At 38.4% G+C, this 20622-nt stretch overlaps 1 protein-coding gene across 2 annotated transcripts in view; it reads right to left on the bottom strand.

Annotated features, from left to right (window-relative positions):
• LOC149815833 (uncharacterized) overlaps positions 1-7483 on the bottom strand; it is an 81898-nt gene extending 74415 nt beyond the window's left edge. For both annotated transcript variants that reach the window (XM_089990107.1, XM_089990106.1), the window contains exon 1: positions 7363-7483. In XM_089990107.1, coding sequence (XP_089846233.1) covers positions 7363-7461 — 99 coding nt within the window. In that variant the 5' untranslated portion in view covers positions 7462-7483. The remainder of the gene's footprint in view (positions 1-7362) is intronic.
• Between the last annotated feature and the right edge of the window lie 13139 nt (positions 7484-20622).

The raw sequence follows: 20622 nt of genomic DNA, 5'->3' as shown, positions 1-20622 counted from the left end.
AAGGTGGAAAAGAAAAAGAATAAAGAAAATAAAAAAAGAAAGAAAAAAGGAAATAAAAGAAAAGAAGAAAAGTTACAATATGCGATAAGAAGTAAAAAGACTGTTTTACCCCTATATGGGTCTATTTACAAAAGATATAAATATATATATATATATATATTTATTTATATATGTAGATAGACACATAGACATATATATAATTAATATATATATATATGTGTATGTGTCGTGATCTATATATATAAATATATATGTACAACATATTTTAACAGAGCCCCCCTGCACCACTCTGTTGCTCCTCGGCTGGGGGCTCTGTCCCCCTGCCTCTTGCATTGTGCCGGCAGGGGGCGAGGCCCCCCTGCTTTTCTGTTTTCGAGCAAGGGCTTGCCCCCTGCATCTCTGTGTTTGTTCTCCGGCAAGGGGCCTTGCCCCCTTGCCTTGTTCTTGCTGCCGACAGGGGGCTGCGCCCCTGTCTCATGCTCTGACAGGGGGTGTTTCCCCCCTGCCTTGTTGTAGCAGGTGTGGCAGGGAGCCCCTGCTCCCTCCCCTGCCTTTCCTTGTGCTAGCAGACAGGGAGCTCCTACTCCTGCCTCTGTTGTTGTTGCCAAGCAAGGCTGAGGCCCCTGCCTCTGGCACCCTTGTCTGCAGCAGGATGCAGAGCTCCTGCCTCTGCCTCCTGCAGGCAAGAGGCCTGGTTGCCTTGTTGCTTCTTGTTTACCTTCGGCATATGCTAATGTTCTGAGATCTCCAGGTTGAACGATGGATCCAGCTCGCCCTCTGTGGCTCGAGCTCTTCTTTGCCTACGCTGCATGCGTACGAGGACCCGCAACCCCTTAAGGTAGGGGATTTTTGCGCGAAAGGACAATGAACTGATAAATGCTAAAATAAGAAAGCTAACTAAAAGAGGATGATATATGTATACGTATAATGTATATACGTATGTCTTTACCTTCAAGGACGCGGTTTCGCGATCCTTGTCCTCTTTACTTTCCTGCACTTTCCTTTCTGTCGCCGCCGTGCTATATGTGCCTAGGCTTTTCATTCCTGTCTTTACATTTCCTGTCTTTTAACTCAAGGACGCGGTTTCGCGATCCTTGTCCTCTTTACTTTCTCGTACTCTACTTTCTTGCTGCCCCGCGCTTAGCGCCTTGGCATTTACTTGCTTATGTCTGCGCTGTTCTCCATGATGCAAGTCTTGGTCCTCCTTTACGTTCTTGCACTTTACTTCCTATATTTACTTGTTGCCCCGCGCTTTATGCGCCATGGCTTTGCTGCTGCTTTATTCTTCGTATTTTACTTTCCTGTGCTGACGTGCTTGCTCTTGCACTTACCTTTTGTATGTATTCGTCTTTACCTTGTTGCTGCGCCCCGTGCATATGCCTTGTTCATGCATGTATCCTATCTCTGTCGCATGCTCCTTTTCCTGCTTGCGCTTATTGATCTATCGAGGTGCAACCCCATGCCTCGTGAGTCGTCCTTTACACTTGCGTAGTCAGTATAGGATCTCTTACCTCACGAGTTGCTTGCGTAGTTGCCTGCTTGTGCGTTACGATGATCGAGGTATGATCTCATACCTCGCGTGGAGCTTTAGCGTTCCCCCCCTCGCGGTGCGGCTTCGCCCACCGAGTCTTGTCCCTCGTTTTGCCTTAGTATGTGCATGAGTTTGCCTCTTGTCAGCTTGCACTCCTTGAGTGCAGCTTAGAGTGTATAATATATCGTCTCACTTGGCTTACAAGCCACGACACACACTTATGCACTTCAGTTCTCCTAAGACATTTTCTTAGGTGCAAACCTACTTTTTAGGATGTATAGCTTTTAAAGTGATAGCGGTCAGATCTCCCAAATCGATGCATTTGGGATAGATGTGTTACAACCTCAGTTCGCCTATCCGATACGACTTAGATAACCCTGTTTAGGATCCTATGCACGAGTAGGGCGGGGATCCTAGCGAGGTACCTGCACCATCACTAGATCGATGTTACCTCACCTTTGATGCGAGACCTAGTTTCTAGGCTTTCTGGCTCAACCATGTTTGTAGCGCCTTCCTTCGTGAAGGTATTGTTGGATCTCCTATAAGGGACTCATGTTCCTCCTCTTGTAGTTCTACCCTTAGTCACGTACGATATGTTTGGACTACGAGAGCAGATCGAGAGGTCTATAGTAACCTCTAAGCGTGTATCGACACATTAAGCTAATCCTATTATATTGATTTTCGCCTAATAGGCAGATTGCTCGCGATTGTCTATAGGATCCGAGCACGATCAGTTGAAACTGAATGAGTTCACTGCAGGCTTCTATAAAGTAGAAGCATTGGGATTTCCTACGAGAGATCCATACCCCTCTTATCGTGGTTGTACTTTTGAACAGGTACGTTGCGTACTACGATGAGTAGGATGAGAGGCCTATGTCTGCCTCGAACATGCAATGGCATGTGTTTAAGATCACAAGAGTGATGTTTCTACCCTCACTGAGGATTGACCCCCCTTTTCATCGTGATTGTATATGTGAATAGTTACGATACGTACTGCTGTGAGTAAGATGTGAATTGTGTGCTTGCCTCGAACGCGCAATGGCGCGTATAACTCACCTAAATAATAATCATGCGCCTTTACAGGCAAGATGCTCGAATGGGCTGAAAGACCAGAGCATGAGAATGGGACGGCGGTTAAGAAACCCTCCGTCGTGCTCATTCGGAACGGTTCATCAAGAGAGAGGATGGATGGTACAAAACTCCGATGGACAGTCATATATGGCAATCTCGGGCAAAGATCCGACCTTCCCCAGTCATCGGAGGTTAGGGGAAATCCTTTTGGCCACTTCTGCAGAAGTACGGATGCGCATTCATTTGGCCTTTGTTTGCCTTTGGGGATTTACTCTCTTGGTCACAGACCGTCCCCTTAGGAAGCGGACTCAGTCAGTCATTCGGGATATAATAAAATACATAGCATAATGGGCCCCCGAATCAATCTCGGTTGTTTCTACGTTTTGCCTTGTGCGTACCCACAACGGCCTGCTCAGTAATGAGACAAGATATAACTTATGCACATGATCATGAGATATGCATGTTGTGACGTGCGTTGCTTGCTTGTTAGCTCGATTGTTAGGTATGCTACTCGTTGAGCTAGGTACGCCTGCCGAGGCATTACCCTTGTTGGTTAAACTGCTTACGCAGTTCCTTGCTTGGAAATAACTAGCTTCTCATACTAGTTGATTGTTTGTCCTGTGTAGCTTATGAATTGTTTGTGATACAATAGCTTGTGCCTCACGATGAATGTAATCACTCGTTGATGGATTGAGCCATCCTATGGTACTTGTATGTATTACGAGTATTGTTATGAATACTTGTATTATGCAATTGTTTTGCTTGGCTGGTGAATAAGAGTTAGTTATTCTTCACCTATTATATATGTGGGATTGCTATAGTTGTTTTGTTTAGCACGTTGATCCTTCATGCTCTTGTACGTAGCTGTTTGCCTTACTAGAGCTTTGCTTACTCCACAATACTTTTGGTTAGATCTCCTAGTCTTGCTTGTTTCTGCTTGAGCTAGCGTTTATCTTACTTATTGCAGCTTCTGATCTTTCTTGTCCTTTGCACCCCTACTAGTCTGTTGTGTGACTGACCCATTTTCATGGGCAGGTGGTGAACAGGTGAGACAGCTTGCGATGGCATGATGACGAGATGCATTCAAGGCAATGCCCTTTCCGGACGTTGCGCTCCTGGGGATACTTTTGATAGATGCGGTATAAGGTTTCTTTGAAAGCATCTCTTTTGATTATAACTCTGGATTTCTAAAACTGTATTACCAAAATGTGATTCTTTTTTTCATTTCAATAAAATATATATTTGAACTGCAAATCGGTTTGTAAGGGGGAATCTGTTTTTTTTTGTAATGTGCTCAAGGTCTAGGGACTTGTTGTTTTGAACCTGATCTTCCGCTGAACTTCTGTTTTAAACTCTGATAAATGATTGATTTCAAAGCTTTCAACATTTTTCATAAAAGGTTTCAAGTCCATGATTTTGGGGCGTTACACTTATGATCCAAGTTCTGGACCATCGCTTGTAGCCGCTCAACTACTCTAGTTAATGCATCTATAGATTTGATCAGTTCATTGAACGACATCTAAGCAAAAACACATTCTTTAATTAAAATAAATGCAGAATAATCTAAGAGAAATAATACTCACAATGTGATGTAGATGTCGGATGATCAAGGGTTACCGCTTTCCCTGTTGCTCTGATACCAAAAGCTGTAACGCCCCAAAATCGTGGACTTGAAACATTTTATGAGAAAGGTTGAAAGCTTTGAAATCAATCATTTATCAGAGTTTGAAACAGAAGTTCAGCGGAAGATCAGGTTTAAAATAGCAAATCCCTAGACTTTGGGCGCATTACAACACAAATGAAATCTTCCCCTTATAAACCGATTTGCAATTCGAATATACATTTTATTGAAATGAAAAGAAGAACCATGTTTTGGTAATACAGTTTTAGAAATCCAGAGCTCTAATCAGAATAAATACTTTCACAGAAACTTTATACCACATCTATCAAAAGTGTCTCCAGGAACGCAACGTCAGGAAAGGGGCATTGCCTTGAACGCATCACGTCATTGTGCCATCGCAAGCTGTATAGCCTGCTCACCACCTGCCCATGAGATGGGTCAGTCTCATAACAGACTAGCAGGGGTGCAAAAGACAAGAATCATCGGTGGTTGCAGAGGAAGGGGAGGAAGCAGAGGGGGTTGCCGAAGTTGCCGAAACTCTGAGGTCGTCAACGACGGCAAGAGAAGGGGGAGAAGGTGGTGGCGATGGTCGTCGGCAGTCGAAGGTCGTCGGTGCTAAGAGGTCGATGCCGACTTTGATCGTCGACGTCCTGCGACACAGAGGACAAAGAGGGGGGGTGCTCGCGTCGTCGGGGGGTCTGCCGGACTGAGAGAGGAGGCGGTCGGACGAAGTGGGTCACCGGCGTCTCCAATCGCCGGCGGCAGCGTGAGAGAGACTGAGCAAAGGAGAGAGAAGGGGCGAGGGTTTCTGCCCCTCGCCCGAGACGCCTGTGACTTTTTAAAGTCACAGGCTTCTCGATCGTTCGAGAAGCTGGGTCAGGGTCCGGGCTCGGATCCGTGTCCAGCTCGGATCCGATGCGATGGGCAGACCGCGACACGTGTCCGATTTTTTTTTTTTAACGGGCTTTACACTCAATCTCATAACTCTATAAATAGGTGATGGCTCTTGTATGGATCATAATCTTGATCTCTAATGAATTGAGCACTCTTTCTCTATGGAGAAATGGCTTTGAGTAGATTCTTCACCTCTATATGAGGAAATGACTCTTAGATTCTAGATCCTTCTTGAGTTTAAGATAATAAACTCCACTCATCTCACTCTCCAACCCATCTAAACTGCCCATCTAGCCTAGCCGACCCTAGATCCCTCTTATTATTTTATCTCTGTTCCTAGTTTGAATTGCCTCCTAATTATCTTCCCTAACCTAGTGAAGCCTAACAAGTTCAGCCAATGATATCTTTAACCTTTAATAGCCAAGAACAACTATATAATTTCACTTAGCTGGTTTGATGGTGTCATAAGCAGAAATATTCCTTACAACATTATGTAACACATTATGCCATATTGTGCTGCCCCATCTCTATTTCATTGTTCTCCAATGTATCATCTATATTCTATACCCAAGTCAAAAGAACAATTCTTCTGCATCAGTTACAAGTTTCCTCGTGCAGAAGGAAGATCCATCTTCATCACTAGAATGTCACATACATGATCTTCACAAGATACTACATGCCACAATATAAACACCCTTCTTTTAAGGATTTAAGCATCATTGCCTCCTATGACCTAAAGCATATCTTATAGATATGCATTTCTGTGCCCCACAAAAAAAAACTGTTATGCATGAATAACATGAAAAGAAATTGCAACCAAATGTTTCCAGATAGAATGGTTACAGAAATTTTAAAATAATGCAAAGTAAAGTACATCTCCATCTAAAATCTTTGAAGGCAGTAAAAACCTCACTCCATAAATCTGCTCTTTAGTCTGAAAATTTGTGTTGGAGCCATTCCTCTAATATACCAATTTGTGCATTCTAAAACTGCATATTGGTAAGGAGTGTTAAGGCAATGTTTTCCAATGCAAAGTACCATTATCAAGTAACAATTTGTGAAGCAATTTCATCATCACCCTCTACAGAAAAGAATTTTAAGAGAAACTGAAACTCTAGATAATCTGGAAGTGATCAACAGAAAGTAATAGTCTTTAGTTTTGAGTTCTTTACAACTCTTATTTGAACGGCGGGGGGCTTCATATATTCACCAAATTTGTTCACTTGATGATGGTTTATTATTGAAAGCTAAGCATGCACAGCTGAGATAATTTTGAAGTGATCTTTACCTTTGAGCTTTTTACAGGCACAATTCTTATTTGAATGATGTGGGCTTCGTAAATTTAACCAAGTTTTTCACTTGACAAAAGTTTGTTATCCAAACCTAAACATGCACCTACTTAGCTGCCCAGTCTCTGCATTCATACCTGCAATCAACTATATAACTACCACTTTGGTTGGTTTATCTGCGATGCCAAAGACAATTTTCAATTTATGCAACAAATTTTAAATGCTAACATGCCTCGACAAAAATCAAAAACTCAAATTCAGGTACACAATGTACAGATGGAAATTTACTAGACTTGTGCATGGTGATGAAAAATTCATCCAGAAGAAAATGTGATTATAGTGCTTTCTAAAATTCACAAGGCATTGACATGTGATTTCAAGAGAGTTGTTTCGATCCCCGAACGCAGCCACCTCGCGATGAATACACTTCTTGGTCATGTAAACAGCTTCAACTGTTGCCTCAAGACAGGTAACTTCTCGATTTTTCTACACCAAAGAGCGGCCTCTTTCCAACTGAATGAATCAGTCGAACTGTTACTAACTCACTACTGCTCCAACCAAGAGATCATGTGTCCCCTACTCGAGATCGGCGGCGGTTCCGCAATGGAACCGAAGTGAATCACAGTCATGAACGAATTGATCCAATTGGAGTGCCCATGCCTACCATTGATCCTACATGGGTTTTAGGAGGCATTCAGTAATTCATATCGGATATTAGGTTCAATTGACTACCTCAATGTGATCTGAATCTATTTTTCAGTAATCATCATCTTGCTGAGAAGTGTGACAAATGCAAAGCTATATCTTTCATTCACAGTTTTGTGTGGATAAACAATTGGAAGGTCTGAAGCAACAGCAACAAACAAGACCACCTCTTTTTTCCTTTTTCCATGTTCTCACCCAAACAAGAAAACGTTGTCCCCATCGTTGAATTACCAAAAAATATTGATTAGTACCTCAGCTAGTTGTCGAGACAGGTTGCGCTTCCAAGAGGGTTGTTGGGTTTCGTCGTCGTCGTCGCCTTGGCTTGCAAGCAAGGTTGGCGATGGTTCCATCTCTGGTTCGATCTTTCGGAGGAAGGTGAGAGCGGCAGGTGTTCCAGAACCAAACCAGGGTTTTAGTTGGCAGTTAAATCGAATGTCACAGGGACACGGGACTGAGACACGATACGTGACATGCAGACGACAATATTATTGCTTTTAATAGTTTTTTCATGAGAAAAATATTGCCACCCCTCGAGTGCGGCGTAACCCTATAGTAGAAACCCACCTCCTTTTTTAGTTTTTTTAGATAAAACAACAAAAAATAATTACGAGTAATTTGACTCGATTCTTTAAAAGCTTTGTAATTTTTTATATTCTTTAAAATTACAAATATAAATATCAGGATAATATAAAAAATTATAAGGTTTTTAAGAAATCGGATCAAATCATGCGTACAATATGATTGTTTTTTTGATAAAAACAAACCATATGAACCCAACGAAGGGCGCCGCTTGTTTAGTAGGAGCTGTTACGTTACAATGTGTTGAGACTTTGCAAGATCAAAACCCAACGGTATGTAGTGAAAGTGGTGGGGGTCTGCCTAACCCCACCTTGCCTATAAAAAAATAAGCCATATGAAAATGTGATTTATGCAGGAGAAAACATTTGGTAATGGTGCCATTACCTACAAACTTCAGATCTCCATGTGCAAGTTGTTTTGATTTAATCGTTGTTACATGGGTGTGACACGGGTGCAGAGCAATTTTAAAAAAAAATTAGCATAGAGACATGGCTATATATGTATATATATTTTTAAAATATATATATATATAACAATAATAAGACTCGGACAAAGTTGTGCCCATTAGTGAACATGGCTATATATATAACAATAATAAGACTCGACTATATATATATATATATATATATATATAATTTTGTTTTTTTAGTTTTTATATATCTTTTGCCTTAAAAAATAGACAAAAATAGACTCGGTAAAAGTTGAATGAGTCTAAAATATGGACGGACTAGGCTCTGCTGCGTTAATTGAGTCTGACACTTGGTTGACCGTGTCCGCACTGTGTCTGAAGTTGCACCCGTGTCAGGGCATGTTGACGTGTGTGCATCGACCTTATAACCGAGTCTGTGCGACTTAGTTTAATCGGACCTCATGGATAGATTCATGTATTGAAAATAGTGGAAACCAACTTTTGGATTATGTTTTTTCGATGAAAAAAAAGACACCGAGAAAAGTATCACACATTGTAGCCGCTGATTTTTGAAGCCTTATGAAAAAACTACCTGACTCCTAATCAGACAAATCAAGAGCTTATTCCCACTAAGTAACATGTAAATCACAACTCTAAGGTTAGTTTCATGAAAAAACAACCAAAACTAAGAAAGAAAAAAAGGAGGCATTTGTACCCCGCGTCGCCATTTCCAAATGTCACCTCTTTATATAGTTTTGTTTAGTCAAAAGCATGTTTTAGATGGTCTGATCATGTTGTAGGAGCTAATTTTTCAAGGATAGATCGTATGCAATCACATTATACATTTTAATATGTTATTACACTTAAAAAACCCATTTACAAATATTTGCTTTCTTCAATTCATGCATTTTTAAATATGAAGTATTTGGTGAATATTTTATATGGCCTTGCATAGCTTTTAATGCAATATATGGATATTCAAATGTGGTTGTGATTTTGTTCTTAAATTGTTCTAGTATTGCATGCATCTTCGACTTATGCAAGATATTATTATGGTTTTACCGATTTTGGTTGTAGTATGATTTCATCATGGTTTTATCAGTTTTGGTAGCCTTGTGTCACGTAGTCAAGAGGCAAGTAAATGTCCACCTAGGGTGGGCACAAAAGCTTGAGCCTAAATGTATTTTGATGGTTTTTCAAGTTAAAGTAAGTTTATATAGCCTTATGCCTTGTTTTTTCTTTTATTTTTAATTAACAAGGGTTTGGGAACTTTGGTCAATGAAAGGTATATTTTTTATCTCTTTATTAATGTCATTATTAATTTATATATACTATTTATTCAAATTAGTGCTTGGATCCTATATATATTTGGGTGAGATCACACCCGAAATTGGATATACTTGACATAGTTAGCTTGTGAAAGCCATAACTTTGCAACCATATATCAGAATTCAATAATTTTTAATGTGTTGGAAAGCTTGTTTAATTTTATAAGTTCTGTCTTTTTAAGCTAAATGCAAAATCATATTCATTCATGTTCTAAATTGAATAACAATTAAATGGTTTCTGTTTTGGCAAATTCAGTTGCTTATTGAAATAAGCTTTATCTTATTTTTTATCTTAATTAAAATCATATTTATGATTATTGACTGTGATTACATGTTTATTTTTCATTTCAAATGTCTATTATTTAAAATTTGATATATCTAAATAAGCTTGGATATTTTAATTGATTATTTATGATCATATATTTTAATTTATAACATTGATTTATTCATGAAGATTTTATTTGCATATTTAAATTGACATGACAAATTTGTCACGCATAGAAGTGTAATTAATCTCATTACTATGATTATTTTAAATAAATAAAAAATAAAAAAAGATGTGCAACAACCATATGCTTACACATTAAATATAAGAAGTGTGTATCTCTAGCAAAGTCAACTCAACTATGTATGCTCGCACAACTCCCACAACATAGTCGGCTATATTCAGCGAGGGTCATCCTTACACAGCCTCGAACGGGGTTGCCTTAATGGAGGAGTGATAAGTCATATTATAGGACCACTCCCATGGAAGGAGTCCTACCCACTCCTTGGGTCTATCACCAATGAAGGCACAGAGGTAGTCCTAAAAACACCAGTTCAGTACCTCAGTTTGTCCATCTATCTGGGAATGATAAGCGGTATACATGGAGAGCTTGGTACCTTATAACATAAAAAACTCCACCAAAAGGTATTGATAAACACTAGGTCTCTGTCACTAACAACTGTATAGGGCATCCAATGCAGGCAAAACACCTCTCATACAAACAACTATGTAATGGATATGGCAATGTACAAGTGTGATACGATCATGAGGTGCTCATACTTGGACAGACAATCCACCACAACCATAACTGCAGACTTTCTCTGCACGGAGGAAAGCCCATTAATGAAATTTATCAATATGTCCTCCCAGACACAGTTTGGCACCAAAAGAGGTTGCAGTAATTTGGTGGGGGAGGCAGCCTCGTACTTGACCCTCTCGCACATGTCATGCTACCCTATGAATAGTCAAGCTTGTTTCTTCATACCCCTCCACCCAAACTCCCTACTAAAATTCTAGTAGGTCTTTTATGCACCCTCATGGCCCGTTGTATGTGTGGTACTGCTCTATAAGAAGAATCGTCAATTTTGACTCTAGAGGGACTACTATCCACCCATGATGCATCACAAAATTCTCTTGAATCTCAAGTATGGGAGCCTCACCTCTCTGGATCTATGCATGTACAATATAGAGGTAACCACGCGTTGTATACTCCCACTAAAGGTTAACTTGAAAAAATAATGTAACTACAGTCATGCTAAGACACGTCAGCTCAACCTCGTGTCCCCGTCGTGAGAGGGCATCGACTACCTGATTAGAGACCCCCTTGCGGTGTTGGATCTTAAAGTCATACCCCAGAAGCTTTGAGACCCACTTCCATTGTGTAGGAGTGCTCACCCACTTCTCAAGCGTGTACTTGAGACTCCTATGGTCTGTCTTAATTATAAAGTGTTGACCAATCAAAGATGGTCTCAGCTTGTCCACGACCATGATGACAGTCATTAACTCTTTCTCGTATGTGGATAGACCCCACTTCCCAGTTGTGATCACCTTACTCAAATAAGTGAAGGGGTGTTCATATTGCATAAGAATAACCCCTATATCGAGCTTGAATGCATCAGTGTCAACCATAAAAGCCTCTATGAAATCCGGTAAAGCCAACACGGGTGCATGACTCATGGTCTCCTTTAGAGATTCGAAGGTCGCGGTAGCATACTGGCCCCAATGAAAGACACCCTTCTTTAAGAGGGTCGTCAGAGGGTGGGTTATCTAAGCATACCCCTAGACGAACTTTATGTAGTACTTGGTAAGATTGAGAAATCCCTGCAGTCCCTTGACCTTCTTCAAGTCCATTTCAACACCCTGATCCAAAACAACATATTCTAAGTAATTGACATGGCTCTGACCAAAGTTGCACTTAGTTAGCTTCGCACATAACCAATGCTCAACGAGGATCTCCAAGGTAACCCGCAGGTAGTGCATATGGTCTTCAAAAAAAGGGTTGTAGATCAAGATTTTATGGACCTGACCATATGAATGAACAAATATTGTTACAAACCATCTTATATCCGACCATGATAAGCTATTATAGATCTAGATCCACTCAAGAGATCAGTCTGACTAATACTAGAGGGCCCCCTTTGCTATTTTGTTTCTTATTTTTAACCTTTTACTTCTTTTAGGACTTTTAGGTGGTATTTTGCTTTTTTATGACTAAATTCTATAAATAAGTGTTATTATTATTCATTAATTATGAATAAAATTAGTAAATTATTATTTTTCCATTCTCTATTTTCTTTACCTATTTATGTTTGATACATGCTATTTTTTTTACCTCTCGAGGCCCCTTTGAATATGTTTTGCCGACTAGCCAAACTGCATTGAGTAACGCAATAAGGGCCCACACCCTTATCAATTTTCATACATGATTTTGGCGAAGCATGTTATATGTCTCCCCCCCTCCCCCCCCGAAGATGCATTGTTTGCTACAGTGCATGTTTGGGGGTATGAATGAGCACCATGTATATAAGCATGTGGCGCTCGTATCCCCGTGTGTGTCAGCATCACTTAGCATCAGAGTCTGGTGTGATTGCAAGGACTTAAGTACCCTTTCCTGCCATTCTCGCCATGAAACAATAGTTTGAGAAAAGGACAAAAATGTCTTTTATAAAAAAAAGAAAATGACAGTTCGAGAAAAGGACAAAAATGTTTATCCATAAAGTCGAGGATGATGTTAACTATTCAAAGTCCAAATGTTCCGTTTTTGCCCTAAGCAGTAAACTTTTGCACTATCTGCTATAACAGAAGCTCCCTTTGACGATGCACCATTTGTCGTCGTCTGCTGCCACCGGAGCACCCTTTGCCATCGTTTGCTGCCATTGAAGCACCCTTTATCATCGTCTGCTACCGCTGAAGCACCCTTTGTTGTCGTCTGTTGTCGCCGAAGCAACCTTTGTCGTCATCTACTACCGCTGAAGCACCCTTTGTTGTCGTCTGCTACCGTCAGAGCATCCTTTGTTGTCATCTGCGCAGTGACAGGATCGTTTCTACCATCGGCTGCATCTACCTTCTAGGTGTTTTCCTCCACTATCGAATTACCAAAACTCGTATCATTCTAGTGAGTTTCGTGTAAGGTTTTGTTATGCAAACAAATCAATTTGTAAATTTAAATGCTAAATCTTACAACTGGTTTTACTATTTATGCTAAATAACACCTATTTTTGTAGTGAAATAAATCAATTTGTACCTATCCACCTTCTGGGCGCCAAAAAACAGTTAACATGATTTATTCTTATGAAAGCCAAACATTTCAACGATATGTACTTATGAAGGCTAAATTTCTATAATGATTTGTATGTTTGATACATCAACGATTTATATGTTTGAAGTAATAACAATTTAATGAAATTACCATAATTTATACTTAAGTTTGATAAATCATACAATAATGTTTACGTATGAAGCCCAAACGCTACAACGATATGTACTTATGAAGGTTGCAATTTCTACAACGATTTGTAAGTTTAAAGCAACAATAATTTATATATTTAAAGCATTAACGATGTGTATTTATGAAGTTACCTCGATTTGTACTTAAGTTTGCTAAATCTTACAATGATGTTTACTTATGAAGCCAAATATTGCGATGATTTGTAATGTTGGTGATTGTTTAACGAATGAGATAAATTGTATTATTATATAATTGGGGAGGCGGTTGTAACATATAATGATGCGGTTAAATTTATGTGTTGTGTAGGTTAGCAATGTCTAAAGCTTGTCAGATAAGAAATCCTTCGTCGCTCGATGGGATGACTATTAAAAAAAATTACCCTCCAGTCCCATCTATATGAGCGTTATGAAATGTACCAAAATATAATAAAGATTGAGAATGATAAAGACAGGGACAAAGTGTTGAAATTGTATAATGCATAGCATTATCCATTAGATATTGAGGCTGAAGAGCAAACGACGCATGAGAAAAAACTAAATATGAAGAAGAAGAAGAAGAAGAAGGATGAAGAGAAGGAAAAGCAAATGAAAAAGGAGGAGGAGAATGAAAAGCAAAGGAAAAAAATGCAAATGAAGAAAGAAGAGGAGGAGGAGAGGGAAAGGCAAAGGCAAAGAAAAAAGTCGGAGGAGAGGGAAAGGCAAAGGAAGAAAGAGGAGGAGAATGAAAAGCAAATAAAGAAGAAGGAGGAGGAGATGGAAAGTCAAAGAAAGAATGAGGAAGAGAAGGAAAGGCAATTGAAGAAGAAGAAGGAGGAAAGGCAATTGAAGGAGGAGGAGTAGGAAGCGAAGAAAAGGCAAATGATGAAGATGGAAGAGGAAAGGCAAAGGAAGAAGCATTAGGATGAGGAAGAGAAGGAAAGGCGAAGGAAGGAGAAGGAGGATGAGGATGAGAAGAAAAGGCAAAGGAAGGAGGAGGAGGACAAGGAAGAGATGGAAATGGAAAGGAAAAAGCAGAAGGAGGAAGAGAAGGAAATGGAAAGAAAGGAAGAAATTGAAAATGAGAGGAGGGAGGCAAATGAAGGAAGAAGAAAGGCAAAGGATAGATGGAGGGGATGAAGATGAGAAAAGTATGACAAAGGTACGTAAATTGATCATGTATGTCACAATTTACTCTGATAGATATTATTATGTATAGCGATTATTGTGATAGCGATTACTATGTATAGCGATTAATGTGATAACGATTATTATGTATAACGATTACTGTGATAGTGATTATTGTGATAGGTATTATTATGTATAGTGATTACTATGCATAGCGATTACTGTGATAGCTACTACTATGAATAATTTACTGTTATAAGTATGATTATGTATAGCGATTACTGTGATAGTGATTATTGTGATAACGAGTGTGCAACGATTGTTATTTATAGCGATTACTGTGTACAATGACGTGTAGAAGTACATATGAGACTTATTTTGTTTTGATACGAATAATATGCTATTTTGTGTTACAATGAGGTCAGAAGAGAAGTAGAGCACCAGGTGAAAAGCTTAGAGGGTGGTGTCAGTGGCCTATAGTTCTGTCGTGGTATGTACAACTGAGTGAATATCAGAAGGGTCGATTACAAAATATGCACTTCGGTGGCCTTCTAGACCAACATTATTTTGAAACGTGTTGGAACACCATGACCCACATGGTAAATAAGTGGATTTATAAGATGAACACATTCCAGTTTGATTCTTTTACGATCACCATGACCCTAGAAGATGTGACACAAATTACGGGCCTTAAATGCCATGGAAGTGTTGTCCTATTACAAGATTCAAACTATAACGCAAGGGACAAGTGCATGGCCCTTCTAGGAATGCCGATAGAGGACTGGAGTCAATGTATTTCTGGTGGAAGCAATTCTACATCGATGAAAGTTTATTCTTTCCGTAATAAATGGGAAGGCTGGTCCGCTACATGTGCATCTGAAAGAGCTGACCAAGAGTTGTGTGACTTCCTTCTTTATTTTTTTGGACTTACTTTATTTTCTGATTTGTTTGGTTTGAGGATAAGTTACATATGGCTGCAATTCTTAAAAGACTTAGATAAAGTCGACAACTATGCATGAGGTGCTGTTATACTCGCACACTTGTACAGTCAACTTTACCGTACGAGTAAGGGTACAAAAATCATTACAGGGTTTTGGCATTTGTCTAGGTAATTGTTTATTACATATTTTATAGTTGTAGGCTAAGATCGTTGAAGGTTATAGTCTTACTAATATATTGATTTTGTAGGCCTAGTTGTGGGAGCATATTGTTGCCTTGCATCCTCAGTGTGACACTACGATTTGTGGTTTTCCAAAGATCGAATGGTGGGCTAGAACAAATTTCAAGGAAGAAAATGCTAAGTTCATTTTAGATGGTCTGCAATTAAATGAGGTAAATGGTTTAAAATTGTTTATAATCGTTTCAACATTTATCATTCATTAGTATAAATCGTTGAAATGTTTAGCATTCTTAAGTAATTATCGTTGCGGGATTTTGTCTTCATTAGTACAAATCGTTCTAATGTTTAACATTCTCAAGTAATGATCGTTGTAGGATTTTGTATTCCTTAGTACAAATCGTTATCGCTTTAGCATTTAACTTTTATTAGTGTAAATCATTGTAATTGTTAGCATTCTTAAGTAATGATCATTGTAGGATTTTGTATTTCTTAGTGCAAATCGTTATTGCTTGAGCATTTGACTTTCATTAGTGTAAATCGTTAGCATTCTTAAGTAATAATTGTTGCAGGATTTTTTATTCGTTAGTACAAAGCATTATCGTTTTAGTATTTAACATTCGTTATTGTAAATCATAGTAATATGTAGCATTCATTAGTGTAGATCATTTTAATACAAAGTTCTCATTAGTAACAGTCGTTGTAATATATTTAACACTCATTATTATAAATCATTTTAATATTTAGCATTCATTAGCATGAATAATTATGTTTATACCTAAACCATAATCTCCAATCTATAGGTTGTGTGGAGACTGTATAGAGATGGGGAGGACGAGGACCAAGAGGTTGTTGCTCAGGCTGCGAGACTGTCTAGCTGCGATATTTGGCTGTTTAGCAATTATGAAGCCGAGTTGCAGCATGGTAGTCGAGTTCTCCTACAAGCTGGCTTGGGACAGTCTACCCCAAAGCAGCCTGTGGAAGCGAGAAGGAAGATTAATAGTGGTGGGGCAGGAACGTGAATTGACACGAACGCTTCAAGAAACAATTGGATAGCTGAAACAAAGGCGGTGTTCGTGTCATAGCATATGATTATAAAGAACGACAATATGACGCCAACTATTTCAAAAAATATTGGGAACCCATGCGTCAAAATTTGAAGATTGAGAATAAGCAACGTGGAAATGTTGGGAAGCCATGCGTCCCTCCTATCCCCCATCATGTCATCTCTCAGCACAGAAAACATGCCCATCATGTCACTCCACCTACAACAACGATTCTCTCAGTTGCAGTACACGATGAGGAGCGAACACAACTCACAAAAAAGAAGGCAGTCTCTGCCACAAGGTTAGAGATGTTGGAGACGAAGAATAAGGAGTTATAGAAGTAGGTGAGGAATTTGAGGAGACAAATGCGGTCACAATATGATGCACTGGTAGAGATGATGACCAGTGTTTATAATAAGATCGAGAGAATCAAGAGGCCACCGAGGAAAGAGAGTCCACTAAGAAAAAGAAGTCGATTTGTATCTCAAAGTCTATCTAAGTCGTCAAGTGCCACTGAATAAACATTATATACATTTTTTATCTCGATATTTATTTATTGTAATTCTATAATTCTTTTTTGTAACATGACATTCTATAAATGTATAATTCTTTTTTTAATAAATGTAACACACAAGTGCCACTGAACAAATTGTTGCAATATTCGGCCTTCATAAAAAAAAAATTGAAGAAGCGTTTAGCATTGTGTACTGCGAAAATTATGAATTACTTTTACGAGCAATCTTCATATCATGATTTACACAAACATTGATAAAAGGCTGAAACGATTTGTACATATAAAGACTACATACTATCGCGATTTGCTTGATTCTGATTGCCTTGCAACCAGTCCTATAAGAGATCGCGATTTGCTTTTTATAAAAGGTGTTACATGATGATCTGTACAACCATCCCACCAAAACCCATCAAATAATAAAACCAAATATGTTTGAATATCCTATTGTGATCTGCCTTTACGAGCTTTGTCTAAGCAAACAATATGTTCCATCATGATTTACACAATGAATGATTCATAAATGGCAGAAAAGAAAAATAAACAAATCGACATGATGTTTAGACTTAGTAAAGAACAAATCGAGCTAACTTTAATGATACAGACGTTATTGTGTAAATCGCTATGTGACAATATCTGGTATAACGATTTAGATACAATATATGTATAATGATTTGCCTTATCATGATTTACACAATGACTGATAAAAGGCAAAAAGTAGAAAAAAAATTAACACGATGTTTATTGATGAAGTACAAATCTAGGTAACTTGATAACTACAAATCGACTTAGAACCATAATTCTTTAAGTTTCATAATATAATAATATTTTTTCTATCACAATTTGCTTTTATGAGCTATGTCTATGAGAACGATATGTCCTATCACGATTTACACAATGACTGATTCATAAAAGGCAAAAATAAAAAATAAACAATTCAACACGATGTTTAAACTTAGTAAAATACAAATCGTGATTTAGTTGCAAATCGATTTCACTGTAATGATATGTGTTATCGTGATTTGCTTGATACTGATTGTCCTATCGTGAATTAATTTTATGAGTTTTATCAATGTGAATGATATGTCTTATCGCAATTTACATAATGACTGATTCATAAAAGGCGAAAAGATAAACAATAAACAAATCAACATGATGTTTCGACTTAATAAAGTACAAATTAAGGTAACTTCAATGATACATCATGACCAATGGTTTGACTTAGATACAATACATGACCATCATCATCAAAGAAAACAGACATCAGCATCACCCCCACGTCGAAATAGTGATGTGCTTCGAATGCAATCTAGATGCGCATGAAATTCAGCTTGCTAGTGAAAAAAGCTTTGAGGCAGAGCAGACGAAGCTGTATATGGTATGGATTCCAAAAAGCATGAATATATTGATGCAGAATATATGTGCTTGCTTCGATATGGTGACAATGATTGGGGATGATTATGGTTGTTATATTTTGCGCAAGCTTTGATATACTTCACGATAAATAAGCCACAATCGTATGTGTCATGAATATATTGATGTATACACATAAGATAACCACCATAATCATAATCAAAGATTATACAGATCTTTTCTCACAGCATGAAACAACTATGTTATCAGCATCAAACCCCATCTATCAAGCACAGATAGAAGAAACACAGAAGAACAAAGAAGAAAGAAAAATACAAGAAAGAAGAAGAAGAAGAAAAAGAAAAAGAAAAAGAAAAAGAAAAAGAAAAAGACGAAGGTGGAGGAGAAAAAAGAAGAAGAAAAAGTTGCGCTGCCACAAAAAAGAGGAAGAGAGGTTAAATAGATTAGGATTTTAGACCTGGACAACGGGTCAGGTCAGATCAGGTAGGGTTTTGCATAGAATAGGGTTTTACATAGATCTATATTAGGGTTTTACAAACATATCGATATTATTCACAAAGACAAACAAAGTCATATCGTTGTCGCGGTAACTTCATAAATACAAATCGATGTCCTGATAATTCTTTATTATGATTCTATAATTCTTTATTATAATTCTATAATTCTTTTATGTAATGTGACATTCTATAAATGTATAAATCTATTTTAATAAGTATAGCACATAAATGCCATTAAACAAATCATTGCAATTATCGGCCTTCGTAAATAAAAATTGAACAAGCATTTAGCATTGTGTACTATGAAAATTATGATTTGCTTTTACTAGCTGTGTTCCTATCACGATTTATACATTGATTGATAAAATGCTGAAATGATTTGTATGTATAAAGGCTATGTGCTATCGCGATTTGCTTGATACAGTTTGGCTTGCAACCAGTTCTATAAGAGATCTCGATTTGTTTTTTATATAAGGTGTTCTATCACGATCTGTACACTCATTTTTTATAGAATTTAGGGTTTAGAGTTTAGGGTTTAGGGTTTTAGGGGTTTAGGGTTTAGGGTTTAGGATTTAGGTTTTAGGGTTTTATGTTATAGGGATTAGGGCTTAGGGTTTTAGGGTTTAGGTTTTGGGGTTTGGGGTTTGGGGTTTGGGTTTTAGGTTTTAGGTTTTTACAAGTTTAGGGTTTAGGGATTTAGAATTAGGGTTTAGGGTTTAGGATGTAGGTTTTGGTGTTTAGGGTTTTAGGGTTTAGGATATAGGTTTTGGTGTTTAGGGTTTTAGGGTTTAGGATGTAGGTTTTGGTATTTAAGGTTTAGGGTTTAGGGTTTAGTGTTTAAGGTTTTGGTGTTTAGGGTGTAGGGTTTTAAGGGTTTAGGATTTAGGGTTTAGGGTTTTATATTGTAGGATTTAGCAAGGTTGTTAAATGTGATGAGGCGAAGCGAGGCGTTGAGTCTGCGCTTCCTCTCACAACTGGAATGGAAGTGAAGCGGTGGGAGGGGAGGCAGTAAGAGAAGGACCACCCGCTCAGCTGGTACGGAAGCAAGGGATATGCCGGTCGTCCGGTGGTCGGAGAAGACTGAGCAGCAGCTGCAGCACAGCAACTCCGGTGGTCGGTGGTCACAATTGGTCGAAGGTTGATGAGGGGCGCATCATAGCAACGCCTCAGTACCTTGAGCGTGCGCCTCGCCACTGAGGCGTACACTTCAGGTACTGAGGCGTACGCCTCTCACAACACTGGGATTTAGGGTTTAGGGTTTTATGTTATAGGATCTAGGGTTTAGGTTTTGGGGTTTGGGGTTTAGGTTTTAGGTTTAAGGTTTTTTTGGTTTTACGGGTTTAGGGTTTAGGGTTAAGGTTTTTGGGTTTTACGAACTTAGGGTTTAGGGATTTAGAATTTAGGGTTTAGGGTGTAGGTTTTGGTGTTTAGGGTTTAGGGTTTTATGTTTTAGAGTTTAGGGTTTTAGGGTTTAGGTTTTGGGGTTTGGGGTTTAGGTTTTAGATTTAAGGTTTTTGGTTTAGGGTTTAAGTTTTAGGTTTTGGTGTTTAGGGTTTTATGTTATAGGGTTTAGGATGTAGATTGGGTTTGAATTTCATGAGAGCTAAATGGGTCTCATAACCAACCCAATCCAATCACCCCCACCTAAACCCATCACATAATCAGGATTTATGTTGATGAGCTTTATCTATGTGAACGATATGTCCTATCGCGATTTACATAATGACTGATTTATAAAAAGCAAAAAAGAAAAACAATAAACAAATCGAGACGATGTTTAGACTAGATAAAGTAAAAATTGAGGTAACTTCTAAATATAAATCGATTTATAACT

This window comes from Nuphar pumila, chromosome 15 (genome assembly GCF_984573655.1).
Source record: "Nuphar pumila chromosome 15, dmNupPumi1.hap1.1, whole genome shotgun sequence".
Taxonomy (NCBI): domain Eukaryota; kingdom Viridiplantae; phylum Streptophyta; class Magnoliopsida; order Nymphaeales; family Nymphaeaceae; genus Nuphar; species Nuphar pumila.
This window is presented reverse-complemented; position numbering and strand designations above follow the sequence as displayed.